The 25766-nt window shown below is 38.8% G+C and overlaps 1 protein-coding gene and 1 pseudogene across 6 annotated transcripts in view; both read right to left on the bottom strand.

Annotated features, from left to right (window-relative positions):
• Window positions 1-1405: 1405 nt before the first annotated feature.
• The window catches only part of C8H10orf67 (chromosome 8 C10orf67 homolog), a 149755-nt gene continuing 125394 nt past the window's right edge, over window positions 1406-25766 (bottom strand). For 3 of the 6 annotated variants that reach the window (XM_055351993.2, XM_063709948.1, XM_063709947.1), the window contains 5 exons: window positions 22484-22558; window positions 22338-22398; window positions 8596-8736; window positions 3153-3435; window positions 2940-3006 (listed from right to left, as the gene is read on the bottom strand). In XM_055351993.2, the coding sequence (XP_055207968.2) occupies window positions 3194-3435; window positions 8596-8736; window positions 22338-22398; window positions 22484-22558 (519 nt within the window). In that variant the 3' untranslated portion in view covers window positions 2940-3006; window positions 3153-3193. Of the gene's footprint in view, window positions 3007-3152; window positions 3436-8595; window positions 8737-22337; window positions 22399-22483; window positions 22559-25766 lie in introns of all 6 variants that reach the window. The other 3 variants (XM_063709950.1, XM_063709949.1, XM_063709951.1) reach the window with 3 other exon arrangements.
• On the bottom strand, window positions 20320-20385 carry LOC115936171 (uncharacterized; annotated as a pseudogene).

Raw genomic sequence — 25766 nt, forward strand, 5'->3', positions numbered from 1 at the left:
GCAGTGAGGACAGAGGAGGAGGCGGAGTCAGAGAGCTAAAGTGCCTGTTGCCTGTTTCCAAAGTTCTCTCTTCGCAACAGCAAATTTATCAATCTTTTCATCTGACAATACTTTGAAATATATCATTGTCATCTAGAGTTGTTTGATAGATTATCTGCAGGCACACAGCCTTTTTCAAGGTCAAGTTGAAGATTCTTGTTTGCTGTTTAACTGGGTTGTTTCAAAACTCAGAACAATGCCTGCCTGTTAAATTTTCACTTGTTCTCATGGGGCATTCGAAAGCAAGTTTTCCTATTGACCGGGTCTCTGGACATTTCATCCTCTTGAGCTAAATTCAGCAAACAAGGCTTAGGAATGAAATCAACAGAAGAAGAAATGAGATTTAACTTAGCATTTGCAAATGCCAGAGAGATTAAGTCGTCTTTCATATCTGCTCAAAGTGTGTACTAATTTTTGTCTGCATGTTGCAGGCTGGTTATGGCCAAACACATCTCAACTTTGACTTTATTCCAGTGGGAAGCAGTGAACACACTCCCCTAAAGGAGAAAGGCAAAGAAATTGTGGCCACTCTTGTTTTTGCCAGTGCATAACCTGTTGTTCTAAAGGCATTTTAAAATAAAGTCAGCTGCTTCTAAGTCACTATGTTTTATAGACATATTTATTTCTATTTTTTAGTGGAAAGACTGGCTTCACAGTTTTCTCTATATCTGCGATGATTGATTTTTTTTATTCAACTAACTTTTATTTACCTTGCAATAATGTTCTGGACCAATGTGATAAATTACAGATATGCAAATTTCTTTCAATGGTGTTGTAAGTGTGTCTAGCTGGAGCTGAATAACTCCTTGCAAGTCAGTCTGTGCGTGCTCAGGACCCCAGGGAGCTGATCAAAGCACCCATTCTCTTTCATCCCCGGTATTCTCCTCCAAACTATTTCGATACAATATGTTTCCATGATGCACTTAATGTGCTAGGGACATAGAACTCATTACAACCTAGCTAGTTCTGCGGACCTCTTTGTTCCGCGGCAGAAAGTCAAAGAAAAAAGGAAAAGCACTGCCAGTTGCCAGCTTTCTGAAATGCTAAAGCATGCGTCATTTTTCACCAGGTCTCGTCTTGATATCCTCAAAAGACAAACTATGAAACCGGCCTCAGCCCTTTCTGGCATTAATTACACTGCTGTCCAGCCGATCTGTTTTTCCTATTATATGCATTTCTCAGCAGGGATTTTTTTTTTTTTTGTAAGACTAATGCAGCTGCAAGTTAAACTATGAATGCATTTTCATCACTATGGGAAAAAAATAAGTAAAAAGGCTGCAAAACATACAGCAAAACTTTTGAAGGACTTCTGATGGACAACAGATATAGGGCAGGACCTGGGTGGTTTGCAATTTCTCCCAACCTGAAATTGGCTGAGAGCCTCAGAAATTTCCAATACATCCAGGGTTCTGTGGAGACCTTTATTGTGCCATTTGAAACTTTGCTTTGGTACCCAGATAAATCTTGAAGGTTCAAGTTTCTATTAAAGTTCTGAAATGAAACAGTTTGATATCGCACCCAACCAGGAGGCTGCTTCCAAGGAATTTCTGTCCAGGACGATGGCACAGAGAATACAAATTTTATTTCATTTCCTCTGTTTCTTGTAGGGTTGATTGGTTGGTGGAAATGGCTGGCAGCCAGTTCTGGGAAAGATTCCAGACCTGACTCCGATTAACCCTCTCTGGTGAAACTCTGCTGGAAACCAACTCACCAGCAATTGCCATTAATCTACTTACTAATTAAGCCAATTCATTTCTAAAGGAGAAAAATTCCTTTCTTTAGCCAAACTGATGGGAGGAAATTTGAAAGAAGCGCCAAACTGTGTAACTGTAATTCAGCCAAGGACTGCTAAAACAAGGTGTTGATATATAGCAGCAGATTTAAAACAAGTTTCTAGGGCAACACTCCTTTGGAGACAGCGGCATATAGTGCATAGTAGATGAAGCTCGAATAATGCTCCACAGCGCTATACCATCCCGTGTACTTGCGTTGAAAATAACACGTCTCTCTCCAATTAAATCTTGTTCCTTTTACGCACAAATAAATCACCTCTGCAGCTTTCTTTTGAACTAAAGTATATCAGCTTTATGTGACAACTACCACAAATATATTTCCTGAGACTTAATAAATAACTTTAGAATTCTGTAATCCAGAGCCTACGATTCAGATACAGGCTCTTAACAAGGCCTTACTTGTAGTTAGGGGAATAGAAAGAACCAAGTTGGACATTACGCATGGAAGAAAAGCAAACCCGCCTTTTGGTAAACGGTGTCTGGCATTCCAGCAGAATCTTGGTTTGCATCCTTACCAGGAAGCAAAACTCCAAAGAGTTTCCCTACTGACTAAAGAATTTCTGACAGCCTTTAAGATGCGGCTAGGTGCCCTGTGCCGGGGTAAGATAAGAATGAATCTTGCTTGAGGAAATGTACGATCTCCCTCTAGTCTTCCTGACCTACCTTCATGGGGACTAGTTATTGGGCGAGGAGACAGCAAATCAGGTTGATGCTTTTGGTATAGAAAGACTGGATTAGAGAGGGAGTCAAACTTTTTAATTAAAGTCCGTCCCTTCCCACTCTTAGACGCCTGAGCTCTTCTGAGTCCCCGGAGCGCCTGAATGGATGTGGTTGCCCCGGAGGTTCAGTGCGCCCCGCTCACCCAGCACCAGCCAGGGCTTTCCTTAAAGGCGTGGAAAGGAGCGCGCACAAGGCGCGCATTGAGTTCTATTCGAGCGCAGTGCTGGTTAATATACATAATCTGGAGAGATTAAACAATTAGTTTAGAAAATCCTTGGAGATAGTATCCTTTCCGAGGGAGGCACCTTACACCAGGACGGCGAGGCCACTCTTTCTGAGGCCCCGTCTGCGCAACCCAGGCTTCTGCTGGGTTAATCAACAGTCTCTGCGGGGCTGCTCTGGCGCATGGAGGGCTCCTCCAAGGACTCTTCTTTTGGGGATTCCGACAACTTCCCTAAACGTGAAGAAAGGTGGACAGACATAAACTTTGTTTTACTTATCATACACAGACCACTCCCCACTCTTCCCCCAAAGCATTTTGCGTCATTTTTTTAGTGGGTCTTCCCAGCCCTGGCCCTAGCTGGGAGCCTCTTCAGGAACCTGGAAGAGAGACGGTGAAGGAGGTAGGGCAGGCAGGCAGATTATCCTTGGCCTTCCAGACAGCGTGTGCCAGCCAAGCTTTGCTCTGAGACAGTCTGGGGCTCTCCGGCAGCCCCAGGCTGCAGGAATGGTCTCAGGTGCCCCTGATAAAGGCCAGTACTCAACATTCTACTTGAAGCCATTGCAGCAGAATAAAAAAAGTGGGAAGAGTTGTCTGTGTTTGGGCCCAGGGATTTGATTTTTCCAAGTTTTAAATTTCCATTTGCTTTGCAGTCTTTCTTCCCTGTGAAACAGAAAATTATGAATGAGAAGGAAAGAAAACCACATTGGCCCTGGGCTCTGAAACTGGGGAATGGGAAGATGTCCCCACCCCCCAACCTCAACGTTGGGCTCTCTGCCCTGTGGGGAGGAACATTTACCTGGTGCGTAAATTGTGAGGAAAGCGTTGGGGGTCTGAGACAGGAAAGCCACAACATGGGATGTGATGTTCCAGCTTTGAAGGGGAACAAAGGCCCTGGGCTAATCCCAGTGAAAGCCGGGAGCGTGGAGAAGGCAACAAAGCATTGCAGCCTGCGGTCACCGGTAGGTGTCAATGTGGACACTTATAGCCGGGGCAGTGGGAGAGGGGAACACAGAGGAGCCAGGCTGTCATTCCAAGGCTTAACATGAACAAAGATAAAAACGTGACAACCTCGGCTTTCAATGGTTGGGAGGTTCAAAGTGGAGTGCTCCAGAGCCTATCTGGGTCAAGTCTTTTCTGCAGAAGGGCCTTTCTTTTTCTAGTCAAGTATCAACCAGAAAAGCCCCAAGGGCCTTTTCCCAAGGTAACTTTTCTTACTCAAAGCTTTCTTTAAAGTAATGTCCAATGCTACACACTGCCATAAAGATACAGAGCTTGTGAGATGCCTGGAAATAGCATAAAGGGCATTGTTTTCTGCATCCCAGAAACTCCAGGAGGCTGCATTCAGCCCTTATGAACTTGAACAGGCTAACTAAACTTTCTGGATAAGCTTCGTGTATTCTTTTGCACATTTAATGAAAAGAAATGAAATTTCTTTTTATAAAACTATGCATACATGTAGATGAGTCAATGGGTTCCATAATTTAGAAAAGTACTCATCTTACAAAGAAGTTCTGGTAGTACAATGTTGAAGGAATAGTGGAAACTTGCTAGAGTTAAGTATACTGGAGATTTTAGTCTATTAGAAATCAGCAGATGAGGAATTTACCAACAAATAAATCTCCTGAACAATCTGGGAAAGATAAAATTAAGAATCTTCTACTAATACAACCCATGAACAAGGATTATCTTAGAAAATCAATAAATGGACATGATAAATTATGTTTATATGAATAACTCAGAAACATTGCTTTTTTAAAAATTTTACCACTAAAACCAAAATACAAGTCAAAAAATCATAAGGTAACAAAATTCTGATTTTCTTTAGTTGAAGTCTGCTAAATAATAAAAAAGGATGTAAATATCCTTAAAAGACTAATGACATTTCACAGGTAATGCAATTTAGAAAGAAACACTTCCATGTTTTCTTTTCTAACAATGTGCATTTTTGTAAACTGCTATAAATTGCAATTCAAAAGCACTGATCTCGCCATCCCCAATCATTTTTTATACTGATCAAATGAATGCAGATACTCCCATTTGGGAGGGGCAACATGACATTTCACTTGGCAGTTCTAAACAGGTCACAGACCTTTCACAGACCCTAAGGCAGTGGGAGGGAGCTCTTTACTAAACCGTGTAACCAAATCAAACCAATGGTTACCCCTTTTCAAAACCAATGGAATGGTTTGCACAATGCTATTCACATAGCAGTACAGAAACTGAAAGGATGGTCATCCAATGGAAATTTCTTTCCTTTTGTTTAAACTTGCAGAGCTCAAAAAGTAATACTTGAGGGAAAACAATTACATGGGCTGTGATAAAAATAATAAAAAATACACATGCATTTTTGTTGGCACCACAGGGCTCAGCTGTAACTGTCCATTTGTATGTATATATATGCACATGTATATATGTATATGCATGTATATTTATTGAAGATGTTGCTTTGTTTGAAATCTTCGGCACAAAGACACAACAATGCTGCCCTGGAGATGACCTATTGCTTTCAAGTTGCTTGAACACATCAGAATTTCCATTGTTAGGGTTGATTAATTGAAACTGATAAGTTACCATGAATAAAGATTGTTTTTCTGTTTAATGTGGTGGGCCTGATTTGGTAAATGCCTCATTCATGTAGCTTTGCAGTGCAGCATATGGGTAAAAGTCATTCAGTTTCACAAACATACACAATTTATTATGCTTGTATGGGCACAGCCAAAGGCCTTTCTATTTTAATGACAAAGTTTCAATGAAAAATTTCATTTAAAGAGTCACTAGTTACATGAAGTGTGATTTTATAATTTATTATTAGAGTTTCTAGCTCTGACTTTCTGTGGATAATTTAAAAGATATAATATTTTAATATAGTTTAAGAAAGATGTATATCTCCAAGTTATGCCTCAGCATTAGTCATTGGAAAAAAAGCAGAATCTATCTTAAATGTTAGCAGACACACATGAAGAGAAAGCACTGTCATCTGATGCCACCTCTGTGCCATACTCTTGATAAAGTTACTACAAATGTTTCATTGCGAGGCCACCAATTACAGCTCACACTGCCCAGTTTACCAGAAAATGCAAAGGAGCTTGTTTGGTGAATAACTTGCCAACTTCCTAAAGGCTTTTTTTTTTGTCTTAATGAATGAAGTCAGAAGACAACATTTTGAAAATAATTTAGGGACTATCACATGAAAAATCCCAGTGGACTTATTAATGTTTTTCACAATTTAATTACTGTGAACTTCCTTTACTGGAAAGCTGATGTCACTTTGAAAAGAGTTAACTACATTAAAAATGATCACGAATATTTACCAATAAAGGGAAGGTTGCTAATTTTTTGGAATGATGCTGTACAAAAACTTTTATTTTTTGCCTTTTTCATTTAGGTTGCTCAGGTAGTAATGAAAAATATGAAAGGCATGCTAATGAACTAATGAATCGACTGTACTAAACCATCAAAGAGATAGTTACCGTATTCAGCCTTTAACGTCTCATCAAATAAATTCTCTGGTCATTCATGTCCATGAAACAGTTCAAGTTCATCCAACACTTCTCAATTAAATTAGATGGGTGATTTCAGTTCAGCCCTTCTGGAGAGTAATAAACCACGTCGGTCACAGCTGACCACAGCTAGCAGGTGTTTAATAAAGGGCTGGATGTCCACTGGAAAGCTAATCAGTACACCGGCACTTGTAACATTCCCTCCTGCATTTTGAAGTGATAATCTGTATCTAATTTTTAAAGAAAAATTTACTTTCCTTTCACTCTTCTGAGGCCAATTTCTTTTCTGGACCTGAATAGAGATCATTGGTGAAACGGCACCAAATAGCTTTGGTATGTGTACAACAAAAACCCACCTCTGTGTAGAACATAACAAATTATGCAGTGTTCACAGATGCGCTTCACATTGTGCCTTTTGTGAGAAAATGAAGGCCCAACTCTATTCCCCACCCCCCTCTTTATGAAAGACCGGGCTGCCAATGCAATCTGTTCTAATCCTAGAGAAAAATAAACACTCTTAATATGGAAGCGTTAGGTAGTTGTCTCTAAAAGGATTTTCATTCGAACGTTTCGTCTATGCAATTTTTGCACGTACGAATTTGAAGTTACAAGCAGCTAGTTTTTCTTATGAACAGGTGAACAATTTGGAGCCTAAGGATTGAAATGTTAAATGCTCCCGTAACTCACCTGTAGCTCACCTTGACATCTGCATATTTAGTGGAAATGCTGTTATCACACAGTTTCATGCTTGAATTTATAGGTTCCCAAAGAAATGCAGTAATATTTCAGTCACAGTTTTAAAAACATACACACTGAAAATATTTAAAATTTTGTTTCTGTATCTTGGTTTCTGATTATTCTTATGGGAAAAGTGGTTATTAATATATAATTCTGAATAGCAAGGTAGCGATTTCTGCAGAAATGGTGAAAAATGCAGACAGACCTCAGGAGGCCCACCTTACATCATGGGACTTCCGCAAATCCTGGTCTGACTCTTACAGAATGTGCTAGTCATTGAGTGACTGTCTTAGAACATAAATTCCAGGCACTGAGAAAAATCTCTATATCCTCAGTGCCTTGCCTAGGCCTTTGCTTAGGTATTCATAAAGTCTGTGGAATGAATGAGTGAATGGATTAACAAAGAGAAGGTGAAACCTAGAAGGCTAAGTAGTGTGTTCCACTTGTTATCCACAGCCTTTGCAGTTCCCTCACACATTGACTCTGGTCTTGGCCCTGTGACTTGCTTTGGCTAATGAGATAAGAGCAAATGTGACCCCAGCAGAGACTTGAACAATCCTTGTGCATTGGAGCCTGCTCTCTTGCTGCTCTGGAGAACCCTGAGAGCGCCATGAAAGCAAGCTTGGCTTAGCCTACTTGATAGTGAGGGACATGAGGTCTGGTTACCCCGTCACCCCAGCAGACAGCCAGCATAAGGCCATCAATGACCAGCTGAACACACAAGCTCAGCGAGACCAGGCAGAAGACCCACCACCTAGATGAAGGCATGTGTACAGGCACAGGTGCTTGGAACAGCATGAAACAGCAGGGAACTGCAAGTCATTTGTGACCACTAGGTTAGAAAGCTCACATAAGGGAGAGGGAGGGGTTATGAATGGTCTTGTAGGCTAAACTGAAGAACTTGATTTTATCTTGAAAGCCATAGAGATCTGCTGAAGGATTCAACAGGGAATAACAAAGTGTGAAAAACTGAAGCGAAGTATGAAATCCTTAGCAACCTCAACATTTAAGACACAGAGCAGGGGCAAAATTGATCAAGCAGGAGAGCCTGAGAAGGGTGCTCTGAATAGGAGGAAGAGAACCAGGACAGGTTGGTGTCTTGGAGGTCAAAAGGAGAGCATTTCGAGAATTAAGGTGAAGGATACAATGTTTCAGTTATGTGAGATGAATAAATTCTGAAGATCTAATGTACAGCAGAGTAACTATTTAGCAATACTGTATTGTATACTTGAAATTTGCTAAGAGGGTAGGTAGCTCTTAAGTGTTCTCATCATAAAAGGAGGAGGAAGAGGAGAAGGATGAAAGAAGAAGAGATGGAGAGGAAGAAAATGGTGAAATGATAAATATGCCAGTTAGCTTGACTGTGGTGATTATTTCTCTTAAGTATATATAATTTTTATTTGTCAAGTATATCTCAATAGAGCTATTCACAAAAAAATTAAGGGGCCAGGTGCAGTGGCTCATGCCTGTAATCCCAGCACTTTGGGAGGCCGAGGCATGTGGATCGCTTGAGCTCAGGAGTTCAAGACCAGCCTGGGCAACATGGCAAAATCTTGTCTCTACCAAAAATATAAAAACTTACTGGGCGTGGTGGCGCACACCTGTGGTCCCGGCTGCTCAGGAGGCTGAAGTGGAAGGATCACTTTAGCCCAGGAGGAGGAGGTTGCGGTGAGCCGAGATTGTACCATTGCACTCCAGCTTGGGCAATAGAGCCAGACCTTGGCTAAAAAAAAAAAAAAAAAAAAAAAAGGAATTAACGAATGCTTAGCAGTAACAAAATCCTGGGGTGAGGTCAAGTGAGATGAGGACTAGAAATTGTATTTGCCATTTGTAAGATTCTGGTGACCCAGTGGATGGCAGTGCTAGATGGCAATGCAGCCAGGAGGAAAGTGGAGGAAACTGGAGCCAGAGAAGGAGAGCAAGCAGGTTCTGATTTCCCTCAAGCAGGTTCACATCAAAAGGAAGGAGGGGCAGAGGGCAGCTGCTTGCAGAGGAAGCGAAGGAGAGAGTAAGAAAAGGAGGCATGGGCACGTTTATGGAAGAGAGTACTGGACGTGGTGGTGTTCTCCAGGACAAATAGGGATATTGTGAGACCATAACCTAAGTTCATAAAATCAGGAGTCTAAATGGAGTTAATCTCAGACTCAATTTTTTTTTTCCTTTTTGAGATGAAGTCTTGCCCTGTCACCCAAGCTGGAGTGCAGTGGTGTGATCTTGACTCACTGTAACCTCCATCGCCTGGGTTCAAGTGATCCTCCCACCTCAGCTTCCCAAGTAGCTGGGACCACAAATGCCTGCCACCATGCCCAGCTAATTTTTGTATTTTTGGTAGAGACGGGGTTTCACCATGTTGGACAGGATGGTCTCAAACTCCTGGCCTCAAGTGATCTGCCCAACTCAGCCTCCCAAAGTACTGGGAGGATTACAGGTGTGAGCCACCATGCCTGGCCTCAGACTCAGTTTTATCAAACATATAGAGATCACTTGCTATCTGCTAGGAAAGTGCAGGCACATTTATACACAAGGCTTGTCACATTTGATTCCTTAATGCTAGAACATATGTTGAAGCTTCAAAGAAGTAGCTTTCTAACTGATCAAGGGAACATATCTCTTTTATGGTGGGCACTGAATGGCAGAACTCCTTACCCTAAGTCTTAATACAAACTGAAAACATACTGTCACTGAACTCATTTGGAATAGTGGGTATCAATTATTTAATGTGATGCCATCGAAGTTATTTAATTGTTACCTTGTATTTGCTTGCTAGAGCTGCCATAACAAAGTAGCACAAACTGGGTGGCTGAAACCAACAGAAATGAATTGTCTCATAGTTCTGGAGGCTAGGAGTTCAAAATCAAGGTGTCTGAAATTTGTAGGGCCATGCTCCCCCTGAGACCCTGGGTGGAATCCTTCCTTGCCTCCTCCTAGCTTCAGGTCGTGGCCACCAATCCTTGTCATTCCTTGGCCTGTGGTTGCATCACTCCAACCTCTGTCTCTGCCATCACATAGTGTCTTCCTGTGTGTCTCTGTCTTCACAGGACATGTTCCTCTTATGACACTAGTTATATTGAATTGAGTCCACCTGGAAGACCTTGGCTTAATTACATCTGCAGAGACTCTATTTCTAAATAAGATTACATTCATAGGAGCCTGAGATTAAAGTCTCAACATATTTTTGTGAGGCGGTGTGTGTGTGTGTGTGTGTGGGGGGGGTATCACAATTCAACCCGTAACACACACTTTTCCAGAGAAGGCAACTTACTGCCTAGGTTACAGACAGGATACACAAGGAAAAGACTTTTATGAAGATACAACAGAGACTTTAAAAGTGTTCTTTAAAAAAATGACTGGTACTTGATGTATGCTTTGGATACGTGGGTTAACAATAACTGTGCAGTTGTTTACAAAGGTAAAGTGTTCTTAAAATAGATAAAATAAGGTAGAAATCAAATGAAGTTTCTTTTATCCAGAACATGAAGAGAACTGATTTGAATACATAGGATATTTTTGGTGGGGGAAGAAGAGAGAACAATGGTATAGTGAGTTCATGATTTAGGACTCCATATGGGCCTGATAGATAAAATTTAAAAAGAAAAACAAAAAGACATACTGGGAGAACAAGATAAACATGTCTCTTGTAACGAAATGGTGAAGTAACGAGCCAGCCTGTTAGGAATTGAACTGTGTCTCCCCAAAGATGCTGAAGTCCTAACCTCCAGTACCTGTAAATGTGAGCTTATTTAGAAATAGGGTCTTTGCAGATGATCAAATTAAGATGAGGTCCTTAGGGTGGACCTTAACCCAGTATGTCTGTGTCCTTATAAAAAGAAGGAATGTGAACGCAGAGATGTAGGTAGAGGGAAGGCAATGTGTAGACACAGGGAGAATGTCATCTACAGGTAAAGGAAACTCAGGGCTACCAGAAGCTAGGAGACGGTCATGGGACAGATTCTCCCTCGCAGTCCTCAGAATAAACCAACCTCACCTTGATTTCAGACTTCCAGCCTCCAGAACTGTGAGAATATTAATTTTTGTGGTTGAAGCCACCTGGTTTGTGGTAGCTTGTTATGGTGGCCTTAGCAAAGGAATACATAGCCCAAACCACACGTCTCTTGTTTCAGCTGCAGAAACCCATCCTGATGGTCAAGAATAAAGCTCATATTTGGTAACAGAAGCTAAATGTGCTTCATGCTGGGTGGAAGAACAAATTCACTTCTTGAAGGCAGAAGCTTTAATGAAAGAAAGTTGAGAAACAACAACAACAACAACAGTTTTTAACCTGGGCTATGGCTTTGTAGTAAGCTATGAGTCTAGGAAGGTTAGAGGTCACAAACTCACTTCATGCAGAGGAACTGAGCTAGACCACCTGCTGGCTTGGAGTCTTTAGGACCCTTCATGTCACAGCAAAGTAGGCAGCCCCAAACTTATAAGAACTGGCTGTAAACTGGGAGTGAGAGAGGCACAAGAAGCAGTCACAGAACTATATTCAGGAAATATTGTATTGAGAGAGAGAGAGAGAGAGAGAGAGAGAGAGAGAGAGAGAGAGAGAGAGAGAGAGAGAGAGATGTGAGCATGCAAACCTAAGTTCCAAAATAAACAAAGGATAGAATGCTAGGCAAGACAAAAGCAAGATAAGCTATCAGAACATGAATTCACTCCAGGTAAATTTAAGTTGATGAAACAGTATGACAAAGATTTTAAAACTTATGCTTAGTATGTTCAAAGAGTTCATGTTTAATGATAATTATCATAAAAAAGGAAAAACAAATTATGATACAAGATAGCCCAGAGTAAAACAAGAACAGTGGCTTTGAAAAAGAACCAATTAAAATTTTTGGAAATAGAAGAGTCACTAAAATGAAACACTAAAACATGGGATAAATTGGCATAGCTAAGGAGAGAATTTGAATGTTGGAAGGTACTATTGAAGAATTCACCCATATACACAACAAAGAAAAATTAGAAAATGTAGATTGGAGGCATGGAGAAGAGATTGAGAGGTGCTCCAGAAGAAATAAGCATAGAAAATGTACAGGCAATATTTGAAAAGGTAGTAGGTGAGAGATTTCTAGAAGTAAAGAAATACATGAATCATCAGATCCAAATTTTATCATGAATATTGATAAATACATCATTGAATACATTGAACACCATAAAGAAAACACTAAATAACTACAAATTATTGGAAAATTGACACCAGACTTCTTATAATCCTAAGTAGAGGCTCAACGGTGGTGATACAAAAGAAAATGTGGAGGAAAGAATAACTGCCAACCTAGAATTCCATGTCTTGCTAAATTACCATCAAAGAGTGAGGTAAAAATTAAGGCAAACAGAATTTACCATCAACAGGCCCTCACAAAGCAAATTATTGAAGTAATGATACTTCTAAACATACACATATACTAAAACATATGCATATATAAACATATACGATAAAAGAAAAGAAACACAGCTTTCAGCTTTCAAATCAGCATGGGGGAAATGATAAAATACAGAAAATGTTATCAACCTAAAAGAAAGCAAGAAAGAATAGAAAGTAAAGCGGAATATCAGAAACTACAAAGATAAGGTAATAAAAATAGTCCAAATATATCAATAATCACAATTGTAAACAACAAATTCACCTGTTAAAAAGTAGATTTTACTAAAGAGAACTAAAAAGAAAAAAGGTATCACTTTAAGTTGCTTAAAAGAAAAATGCAATATAAAGGATCATAAAAATATTGAAAAAAATGAAAAAGATACAATGCAAATACTACTAATACGAAAGCTATTATAATGTTATTGATATAAGATACAATAGAATTTAAGACATCAAAGAATTACCAGGGTTAAAGAGGCCAGTGCATGCAACAATCCACCAAGAAAAAATAGGAAGCATTTAACATAGCTTTAAAATGTATAACAAAAAACTGACAGAATTACTAACAGAAACTAATCAATCTTCAGTCATAGAGAGATATTTTTATATTTCTCTTTCAGAAAACATAAGAGATTAGGCATACAATAAATTAGAAGAATAAAGAATGTCTGAACTACCAAATTAATAAGACGAGTTAATAGAAAGGTTACAAGGAAATTAGGAGTCATTAATTAAAGGTAAAGCAATCTCAACGAAGCATATTTAAAAATCTCTGTGTTAAAGAGACAATCATGATGGAATAAAATATTTAGAGTCAAGCAACAGTTAAAGTGCTGTCAAAATTTATGGGATGCAACTAAAACATTTTTAAAGTCATAAATGCATTTATTAATATGTAATAAAAATAAAAAATGACTAAGCTAGAGGAAAAAACAGAAATATCTTTTAAAAACAGAAGGAAATAGCAGAGAAACACATAAATCCAACAACCAAAAAAAGTAGAGCAAATTAATAAACCAAAAATTAGTACTTTAGAAAAGACTAAAAATCATATAACACTTTGACAGGATTAAGAACAAACAAACGGTAAATATATAAAACAACATCAGGGAGAGGCTGGGTGCAGTGGCTCACGCCCGTAATCCCCAGCACTTAGGGAGGCTGAGGTGGGCAGATCACTTGATGTCAGGAGTTCAACACCAGCCTGGACAACATGGCAAAACCCTGTCTCTACTAAAAATATAAAAATTAGCTGGGCATGGGGTGGCACACAACTGTAATCTCAGCTACTTGGGAGGCTGAGGCAGGAGAGTCGCTTGAACCTGGGAGGCGGAGATTGCAGTGAGCTGAGATCTTGCCACTGCACTCCAGCCTGGGTGACAGACCAAGACTCTGTCTCAGAAAATAGAAAACATCAGGGGCAGAAAAGGGGCATAATTACAGATATTTTAGAATTAATAGGAGAATACAATGAACAAGTTTATTTCAATGTATTTGAAAACGTAGATCAAATGGATTGTCTAGAAAAAATGTTGCTGCAATTGACTCAATAAAAAAATAGAACACTAACAGCTATTAAAGAAACTAAATTTGTATTCAAAAATCTCTCTCACCTTCACAAAGGACACTAGGTCCAATTTGACAAATTTTTCACACCATCAAAGAAGAGATATCTTTTTTTTTGAGACAGAGCCTCACTCTTTTGCCCAGGCCGGAGTGCAGTGGCATGATCTCGGCTCACTGCAACCTCTGCCTCCCGAGTTCAAGAGATTCTCCTGCCTCAGCCTCCTGAGTAGCTGGGATTACAGGCGTGCACCACCACACCTGGCTAATTTTTGTATTTTTAGTAGAGATAGGGTTTCACCATGTTGGTCAGGCTGGTCTCAAACTCCTGACCTCATGATCCACATGCCTCTGCCTACCAAAGTGTAAGCCACCATGCCCGGCTGAGATAGCTATTATATACTAACTTTAATCATCTGAAAGAAGAGGTAGAAGAAGGTAATCCTTCCCACTGAGTCGAGTACAGCCTTTATATCCAAACTACATAATGGGAATTCAGGGGAAAAAATTATAGACCAAACTCAGAAGGAAAATTCTAAATAAAAGACCAGAAAATTAAAATTAATTATCAACACAAAAGTTAAGAAATATAAGTATAATTTAACATGAGAAAATGTATTAATGTATTTCAACATTAACAGGTTAAAGGAGAATGACCACAGTTATCAGCTTAACAGGTAAAGGGGGAAAACCAGGTAAAGCTTAGCCATCAATTTGTTATGAAAACTTTCAGTTCCTGCTATAGAAGAGAACTTTGGTGACTTGATTAAAGAATAGCTATGACAAACCTACAATAAACATCATACTTCATGATGACACTTTAGAAATTATCCTGTTAGAGAGAGAAACCAAAAAAGGATGCCACTGACTGCTCTATTACAGTACTGGAAATTCTAGCCAGTGCATTAAGACAGGAAGAAGATATTTGTGAAGCGTGAAACTAGCAAAGAGATAATGTTCAGAATGTATAGACTCCTATAAAAAAGAACCACCCACTTATAGAAAAATCATCTACTTCTAGCACCAAGCAATTCATAGAAGAGGAAACTAAAATGGTTAATAAACATATAAAAAATTATTCTTATTAGTTATCAGGGAATTTCAAAAAAAGAATAAAATGCAAATTCACACCCATCATATCAGCAAAAATTAAAAATATGGCAACTCCAAGTGTTAGTAGGAAAATGGAACAATACAAACTCATAACCTACTGATATGTGTGTAGTGTAACCAATTACTAGCATATTCTGACAGTATCTAGTAAAGTTACTAGAACTCAGCAGCTCCTCTTCTAGGTATTTAGTAAACCTCTCACACATATACACTATGAGAAATAGCAGCTATTTATGAATCTAACAAATTGAAAATCTTCTGAATTCCCATCAACAGCAGAATGAATATATTGTAGAATATTCATATTATACAATGGAATATACTATACAGCAGGTAAAATAAATGAACTCAAGCTACATACAGCAAAATACTGTAAATAAATTTCAAAAACATTTATAGGTAAAAATTAAGAACACATACTTCCACCATCATGGATATAATGCTTGAAAACATGCCAAATGATGTTATAAATTGTTTGTACGTGTATAAGAGTGTGTGTCTCTGTAGTGATATAAAATATGTATGATTGACAAACTCTAAAATCAAGGCAGTGGTTACCTCTGGGGAGAGAAGGAGGAATGATATCAACTCAGTCTTCACTGTCTTACTTTTATGACTCAAGCATGGCAAAATCTAATAGAGCCAGGTGATGTTCAACATATAATTCTCTATATTCCCTTAATATCTGAAATATTTCCTGATAAAAAATTTTCTACATTAACAATGTCTATAAATAAAATTATTTCATCGTTTTTGGATGAACTCTAGCTTACATTTGTGTAGAATTTGATAGTAGACAAAATACTTCCTTCCTGTAACATCTTTTTTTCCATGTGATTGTTTATTTGAAGATGGGCAACTTTGATTAAAGAAGTTGAACAAGCCAGGAATGTGATAAGCTGAAGATTGAAACCCAGTGACATTTGTAGAAGCCAACACTTCATAAATACTACTTTTCTGATCTCGGTTTATTCGCACAATTTCTGAAATGGGGGTTCCTGCAGCTGAAAGGAATATTAATATGGTACCTTTCATATACAAGGATGTCATGTCAAACTCAGTTAAGGGTACACTTGGTAAGCCCATGGATTTGCATGAATCCATGTATAATATCCTGTAACATTTTGCCAGCAGACTCATTCCTAAATTAAAAAGTTAATACCCACTTGTCTCTGCACTAATTAAACCCTTTCTCAGTATTTTGTTACTACCATAATGGCTTATGTGGTTTATAATGCCTCTTAAATGAACACAATATCAGTCTGCAACCAGGCAGCAAGGTTTGGGATGAAATCATTGTCACAGGGTAGAGAGGCTGCTGGAATCCAACTCATGGCTCAACTGGACTAATAACACACACCAGAAACATTCTTGCCTTCTGCCTCGTGCTTCAGAGAGCTTTAAGCACCAGGTGTAGGTGTGATAAGGAATGCGATTAGTGGTATTTATTAAATGAAATATTGTCTATGGATGCTTAAAAACATACTAGACTGAAATAAGACAGTCCATCAAATTAATAAGGGACATTTTAATAGTTATTAGCCTAAACTTTTTTCTACTAAATTTTTATGATCTTGCAAATTCAAAGTAATTACCTGCCTATTTATTTCAAAGATTAACGCTGTATTTTCAAAGCATATGGGTTGCCTTCCCTTTTCATTTCTAACATTTTTCAATCCCAATCTGACCTATGGACAGAGCCTCAGTTACAGAGAGAGCCTCGTATTTTTGTCATCACTTCTCTAATCCAGTTGGTCATCCTAACCAATTTCTATACCATTCGGAATTCACTGTATTTGGAAGGAAAAATTGAGAGACAGGCTGCTGATCTTCCAGGTTTTTATTTGTTTGTGTTGAGACAGAGTCTTTGTTGCCCAGGCTGAAGTGCAGTGGCACCATCATGGCACACTGCAGCCTCCACCTCCCTGGGCTCAGGTGATCTTCCCACCTCAGCTTCCCTAGTAGCTGGGACTACAGGTGCACATCACTACACGAGGCTAATTTTTTTTTTTTTGTAGAGACGGGGCTTCCCACATGTTGCTCAGGTGGTTCTCAAACTCCTGAGCACAACAGATCCACCTGCCTTGGCCTCCCAAAGTATTGGGATTACAGGTGTGAGCCACCACTCCCAGCCCCAGGTTTTAATTTATAATCTAATATGCTAAATTATATGCCTCAAGTATTAATAGAAAATATCTCTAAATAAATGTATAAAAAGCAAGGGAAATTCGTAAGAAAAGGTAGTTGAGAATTAGCTCAAGTCTCAAAGACAGAGATGACATGTACAACCTAGAAATATAAAATTTGAATAATAGGTAACTGATGGTAATAAGGGAAGTAATGGAAAAGTTGGTGGCAGTGACATTAACATTTACAGACCCCGTAATACATTATATTTAATAAATCAGGTTAGTCCTGGTATTAACTCACAATTCATTGATTAACTCCTTCTAACATTTTTATGGCCATCAATTATATGTGGAATCTATTGTTTGGATATACATTGTAATATTATAAAATGTGCACTTGAATATGAATCTGAAAACCTTAACAAATTATATCCATTATAGCTGACAGTCTAGAGACAATATATAAAACAATGTTAACGCGTATGCCTGAAACTTCTTTTTATCTCTTATCTAACTTACAATTTCTTACGTGATTTTAAAACTTGTTTTTCTATTTAAAACAACAGGGGCAACTGAACTTCACTTTCAAACAATATTTATTTCTATAAATCAGTGCAAAATATACTTATTGAAAATATATCTTGGATCCAAAGCTTCAAAGGGTGAAAAGAAAGATTTTAAATTATATCTAATATGTTACAATTGTTCTGTCCTTTGAAACCCTTTTCAGATCACCCCCCGGATGATTCTTCCCTAGAAGTCTCAGAGAATTAACACAATGTAATCTAGGTTTAAATTTGGGTTTCTCCTGTGTTTCAGATACTGATGTTTGAGCTTTCTCTTCCTGACAAGCCACTTAAATAGTCACAGTTACTTTGAGGTTTTATCTGTAAGATTCGTGTCTTTTGGGCTCATTAAGAACATTTCCAAAGATTACAATGTCAATAGCACCTAATTACTGGACTGTGAGAAAGGTCTTCTTGAGTACATAAAATCTGTGGCAGTGCACAGTACACAATGGGCAGCTCAGATCCCAAATTTTATCACAAGTAAGTAGCAAACAAATTAATAATGTTACCTGTGCTCTCTTGGATAATTACTACTGCATAAAAACTGCTTTGAAATGTTGCAGATAGTATTGTACCTCATTTTTTTAATCCCCTTAGAGTAACAACGATTTATTTGTCTCAAACTTTCTATGTTGCGTGCACCACTTGACTTTCTTGTTCTGTTTAGAATTTTTAGAACTTGCAACATAACAAAAAATCATTTTTAACCATTCTAGGAAGGGCATGTCACCTGATGTAACATTATTTTAAATTATATTTTGTATTTTACTTTACTCTTTTCAAAATATATACTGTATGTTTTGATACTATTGCTAGATTTTATTTTTTACTTATGCCTGGTAGAAAATCAGCTATTAAAGAAGCAGAGGAGGCTGGACACAGTGGTTCATGTCTGTAATCGCTAGCACTTTGAAAGAGTATGTATGGCAGCAGGATAGCTTGAGCCCAGGAGTTGGGGACCAGTCTAGATGACATAGTGAGACCCTGTCTTTACAAAAAATAAAGAAATTAGCTTGATGTGGTGGTGTGTGCCTGTAGTTCCAGCTACTCAGAAGGCTGAGGCAGGAGGATCACTTGGGCCCAGGAATTTGAGACTGCAGTGAGCTATGACTGGACCACTGCACTCCAGCCTGGATGACAGAGAAATACCCCATCTCAAGAAAAAAAAAAAGCAGTAGAGATTAGCTGTTTTAATTTATTAGCCTACTGTTTAGGGCATCATTGCTTTCACGGGGAGATTAAAATATAGATTTGCAAGGCTTTAGCTTGGGATTATACTATGAACAGCTCAAGAGGACAGGTAGAGAGAGGAATTAGCTAGGTATGTCACATATATGATCTCACTTCATCCTCATAACAAACCTATGAGGTGGGGTTGCCATGTCTGTTTTACACAACAGGGAGCACTAAGATGAAGGCACCAGTGAGTAAGTAGTCACCTGAGCTTGAAAGCTGTGTCAGCCTCCAAAGCCCAGGTTCGCTCTGTTACACCATGGATTTTCCACACTGTGTTTTATTGAAAATGGGATATTTTCCATGTTGTCATGCATGTATCTTGGGGCAGGTGAAAATAATTGAGTGGGGATTCGCATGGACCCTTAGCCTACACTGGATTTGAATCCAGCTGCCCTACTTATTTGCAATATAAACCTAACAGTTTACCAACCTCTCTGTATTCAGTGGTCTTATCTGTAAAATGGGGGAAAGCAAGAGCACCCACCTAATAGGATTTTTGTGAGGATTAAAGTAAAAACGTGAAAGGCATTTAGAATATTATGTATATCCACTGAATGCTAGTTATACATAATTTCACAAAGTATTTTGTGGTGTGAAAGTATAGCCTAAGAAGTTCAACCTTTGATGCCGATATTGAGGATTCTGTAACAGAAAGGATAATATTCCATAGGATATTTTAAATAATAATGTTCCTATCCTATTTACATATTTAAAAATGGAATGCATTTTAACTTGAAAGTGTTTGGTTGGGATCTGTTACCAAATAGGTTATAGTAACCCCTTATGTTTTATGTACCTGTATTAGTCCATTCTCATGCTGCTATAAAGAACTACCTGAGACTGGCTAATTCATGGAGAAAAGAGGTTGAATTGACTCACAGTTTCACAGGCTTAACAGGACGCATGGCTAGGAGGCCTCAGGAAACTTACAATCATGGCGGAAGGGGAAGTAAGCATGTCTTACAATGGAGGAGCAGGAGAGAGCGAGAGAGAGAGACAGCAAAGTGCCACACACTTTTAAACCATCAGATCTCATGAGAACTTACTAGCATGAGAACAGTAAGGGGGAAATCAGCCCCTATAATTCAGTCACCTCCCACCAGGCCCCTTCTCAAACTGGACGTGAGATTTGGGTGGGGACACAAATCCAAACCATATCAATACCTAATATCTCTTTAATAGGTATTTTTGAATTAGTGCTTGAAAGCATTAATAATGTATTAAACTATTTCCGGGGGGTCTGAAGAGGGTACTCAACCTTGTAAAGTACTTTGGGAGCTTGGAATAACTTGTTTGGTGAAGATTAGCAATAATCTTGGCTAATTTGGCCCTTTGACTGGCAATAATTGCACCTCAGATAAACCTTATTGGCTGCAATATTGCCACTGCACAAAGCTATTTTGGCCCTTTAAATGTCCAGCCTGAATGCCTGAAATGCAAGGTATTACCACCAAAGATTGTGCTTTCTAAAGAGAAGATTCATTTACTCCCCAAATTAGAAAATTAGTAATTCAGCTTTCCTCTTAACATGCATTTAGTTGTTTTTATTCAGTAAAAATAGGAAATTTATTTCTAGTAAATTTTGGATTAACTGGAACCAGTTAATAAGAAATTTTTGTTAATGGATTATTTCCCAAAACTATCTTCAGAGGGAAGAACATTACATGTCAAAGCTGTATCTGAGATTGAATACAAGGAAATTTCATGGTTATGTCCACAGGCATCTGGTGTGAGCATTTTATCTTATGCCTCCTCTACAGTGCTGATTAATATTCAGAATTATGAGCCTTATAGCACACTGTAAAATTATGGATCATAAAACATATTTATATTCAATTTTATTAGTAAGGCAAAAAAGTGAGCTGATAGATTTTAGGAGGATTTTCAGTAGACAGAGCGGCAATAACTCTACATTTTGCATTTTCAGGGCTTAGAAAAGGGAGTGACGGTGTTTGTTTCAGTGGGGCTGCCTTATATGTCATATGGCCATCAAAATTTATTTGTGTTACTTCAAATGGACCTTTGCAAAATAGTTTTCTTGGCTAGGGAAAGTCAATTTTCAAGGTAAAATCCTCAATTGAATTTTTAGGGAATGGAATTCTATGGTTAATTAAACTTCCTAAATAAAATTGCAGGCCATAAGTGAATTAATATAGAAGTAGAAAACCAAATACTGCATGTTCTCACCTATAAGAGCTAAACATTGGGTACACAGGGACATAAAGATGGGAATAACAGACACAGGGGTCTCCAAAAGGAGGGAGGGAGGAAGGTAAGGGTTGAAAAACTTCCTATCCCATACTGCGTTCACTAATTGGGTGATGAGTTCCATCAAAGCCCAAACCTCAGCATCATGCGATACATCTACACAGCAAATCTGCACATGTACCCCTGGAACCTAAAGTTAAAAAAAAATTTCAAGCCAACTAAATTCATTAATTCACATGTTTACAATAAAATGTGAGTACATTAAGATGCTTTAGAAATAATTTCAGCCTGGGCAACACGACAAAATCTCATCTGTAAAAAAACCAACCAATCAACCAAACAAACAAAAATCAGCTGGGCATGGTGGTACTCACCTGTTGTCCCAGCTACTCAGGAGGTGAGACAGCCAGGTTGCCCAGGCTGGTCTAGAGCTCCTGGACTCAAGCATCCCAAAGTGCTGGAATTACAGGTGTGAACCACCAGGCCCAGTCTACTTTTCTTCTAATTATTAAGTTGGAAAAAAATAGGAATTTAACAGGAGCTTCAGGTTTGTTGGCAGTTTAATTTAAAAAAAGAAATGACATTCCAACTAAGGCAGTTTCTGGTTTTGAAGTATAACTATTTTTTTTTTTTAATTTAAAGACAAGGTCTCACTCTGTCACCCAGGCTGGAGTACAGTGGCTTGATCTCGGCTCACTGCAGCCTTGACCTCCTGGGCTCAAGCAAATCCTCAATCTCCTGATTAGCCTGGACTACAGGTGCATGCCACCATGCCTGGCTAATTTTTGTATTTTTGTATTTTTTTTTTTGTAGAGGTAGAGTCTTATATGTTGCCTAGGCTGATCTCAAACTCCTGGTTTCAAGTGATCCTCCCTCAGCCTCCAAAAGTGCTAGGATTACAGGCATGAGCCATTGGGCCTGGCATAGATTGATTTTCAGTTAGCAGTGATCAGTAGTCAGAAGTATATATTAGTATTCTTTTATTCAGTTTATCTGTGCAATAATTTTATAAATTGGCTGAAAAAAGTCATGCATTCACCCAGAATACCAAATACCTCAGGGTAAAAAAGAAAAGCAAAGTTAATCTAGACTAAGTTGCCATTCTGGTGTGAACCTCACTTCCAACAATAAAGATTCTTACCTTTTGGTGAAAGTTGAAGGGCTGCCTGATCACTGACTACATCCACATGCTTACCGTCTATCTGTAAGTGAACCAAAACTTTTCATTACTTAAGTTGAATAATATTAACTCAGTAAATATTTAATAAAGAAAAATAGGCTACTTACTGAAGATGTACAATGACTTGAAGAGGATATACCTGTCATGGTCGTTCTAGACTGCACTAATAAGGGTTTTACTTTCTGAAAGACACAAAAGATATGTACTGTGTTATCAGGAGGAAATAATAGTCAAATCAAATGGACATTAATGTTCTCCAGCCTTTAGTTGACCAAGATATGGAAACTATGCTTGTCACTTATTTGCTCAAATATGGCTGCGGAAATCCTTTTCTTTATTCCAATGGGATAGAGCCTCTTTCTTCTTCAGACCACTTTGAAAGAAAATTTAAGAAAACGATTTTCCTTAGTATCTCTTCTGACTCTACTTCCTTTTGACTGTCCCTACAATTGAGACTTACTACTTGCAACGGTTGGAAGCCACAGGTCGTCCCCACTACCTTACTAGAAGCTACAGCAATGGTGTCCTGATTCCCAAGTTAAAGAAAACACTTTCCTGAAATTAAAGGAAGCACCTGCTTCTAGAAATGATCTATTATGAGATCTAGATGAAAATCTCCTTAAGACTTTTGGCTGGGACAATGAAGTATAAGAAAATATGGATTCAAGGAAATGTAGACAGATGACTCTGGAAATGAATAGGCTGAGATGAAATGCAAAGGACTTTTGGATGTGGTATGGAAAGATTACTTGTGAATAAAACACAGACATAGAACTTAAATCCAAATAAGACTTTCATTTTTTACATTCTTCAATGTTGCTGTAAGCTGATGAAAAAAGCAGCGGCCAGGCACTGTGGCTCACACCTGTAATCCCAGCATTTCGGGAGGTCGAGGTGGGAGGATTGCTTGAGCCCAAGAGTTTGAGACCAGCCTGGGCAACATGGCAAAACCTCGTCTCTACAAAAACTACAAAAGTTAGCTAGGTGTGGTGGCACATGCCTGTAGTCCCAGTCACTTGCAGGGCTGGGGGAGCTGAGGCAGGAGAATGACTTGAGCCCAGGAGGTCGAGGCTGCAGTGAGCAGTGAGTGTGCCACTGCACTCTAGCCTAGGTGAAAGAGCAAGATGTTGTCTCAAAAAAAAAAAAAAAAAAAAAAGCAGCAGGCAAGCAGAAATATTCAGGTCCAAGACCAAGAGAAGATGGAAAGCAGGACTTCTACCCTGGAGTTCTCATTCACTTTGAGGGCATTTGCCAAACTTCCTGAATATGTGCATGAGTTGTCAAAGGTTCCTATGACTTGGGAGGAGAGGATACAACTCAGGGCCCACCTAAGGTGTGGAATTTAACAAGACACTCCCACCCCACTGTAAGTCTGGGACTGAAATGCTATAACTAGAGTAAAGGTAAAATACTACCTCAAGTGAGGCTCCCCCAAGCAGTCTGCAAGGAAAATGCTTTGCTAAGGTTGGCAACTAGTTGAATAACATACCCTCCTGTGAATTCCTAACCATTACTAGCCCATGCCATTTGCCAGCTGAATTCACAAGGTGGTCTGAAAAGTGATATGCTAAAAAAATTAATTTAACTAATTCCAGAATAATGGTGTTCATGGCAACTGAAAGAAGCACATTTAAACCTTTTATGGAAACATTCCTCTTCAGCTGAGTCCTCAGAGAATTTTTATAAATAAGGTTCCAAGGAAAGTGAGCAGCTCATTGTCAAAAATCTGTAAATACACCATGAGTAGTTGCTAGCATAAACAAGATAGTAGAACTAGAGTCTCTAAAACTTCAAATATAGAAATTCTCATAGAATATAAGTATGTTTAATACGTTTCAATAAATATAAAGTAGAAGCTTGATGATGAATAATTTGTTTGCATATTTAAAAAAGCAGACAAAATTTATTTCTATTTTTTAGAAAAATGATAATAATTGAAAGTCAAGAGGCCAATTTTAGCAGAAAAATTATACATCTGTGAAAATAATACTTAATACATTGAAAGAGAGAATGAAACATACTATCAAGGACGCAGCTCAGAGAGAAAAAGTGATGTCAAATATAAAAACTAAGCAATAGCAATATGAAGGATAGAGGGAAAAGGTATAACCTCATTTGATCAGAGTTTTAGAAGGCAGAAAAGAAAAGGAGTACGGCAAAATATAGAGTTAAGAACTGAACACTTTCCAGAACTGATGAAACAAACTAACCTCAACTTTCAAGAATCCTGATAAATCTCAAACAGAATAAACAAAAAGAAATTCACAACTAGACACATCATACTGAAAATGCAGAACACTGAAGAAAGAGACCTTAAAAGCAGCTAAAGACAAGAGACAGATTAATGTTAAGAAAGTCACAGTTAAAGAGATAGCAACATTCCAATGGTAACAATGTGTATTAGTCCATTTTCATGTTGCTGATAAGACATACCCGAGACATTACAAAAGAAAGAGATTTAACTGGACTTACAGTTCCACGCGGCTGCAAAAGCCTCACAATCATGGTGGAAGGCAAGGAGGAGCAAGTCACATCTTACGTGGAAGGCAGAAGGCAAAGAGAGGCGTGCTCGTGCAGGGATATCTCCTTTATATAACCATCAGATCTTGTGAGACTTATTCACTCTCATGAGAACAGCATGGGAAAGACCTGCCCCACGACTGAATTACCTCCTTCTGGGTCCCTCCCATAACACACGGAAATTCAAGATAAGATTTGGGGCTGGGCACGGTGGCTCATGTCTGCAATCCTAGCACTTTGGGAGTCTGAGGCAGGCGGATCACGAGGTCAAGATATTGAGACCATCATGGCCAATGTGGTGAAACCCCATCTCTACTAAAGATACAAAAATTAGCTGGGCGTGGTGGCGCTTGCCTGTAATCCCAGCTACTCAGGAGGTGAGGCAGGAGAATCACTTGAACCCGGGAGGCAGAGGTTGCAGTGAGCCGAGATAGTGCCATTGCACTCCAGCCTGGGCAACAAGAGCAAAACCCCATCTCAAAAAAAAAAAAGATGAGATTTGGGTGGGGACACAGCCAAACCATATCACAATGGAATATAGAAGACAGTGGAATGATATGTTCAATGTGCAAAGAGAAAGAATCATAAATCTAGAATTTTACACCTAGAGAAAATATCTTTCAAAAACAGGGGCAAAAATAAAGACATTTTCTGTCAAGTGATAACTGAAAGTGTTGGCTTCCAGCAGATCCCCACCAACGAAAATTCTAGGCCAGACATGGCGGCTCACGCCTGTAATCCCAGCACTTTGGAAGGCCGAGGTGGGCAGATCACCTGAGGTCAGGAGTTTGAGACCATCCTGGCCGACACGGTGAAACCCTGTCTCCACTAAAAATACAAAAATTAGCCAGGAGTGGTGGTGGGCACCTG

This window comes from Gorilla gorilla, chromosome 8 (assembly GCF_029281585.2).
Source record: "Gorilla gorilla gorilla isolate KB3781 chromosome 8, NHGRI_mGorGor1-v2.1_pri, whole genome shotgun sequence".
NCBI lineage: Eukaryota > Metazoa > Chordata > Mammalia > Primates > Hominidae > Gorilla > Gorilla gorilla.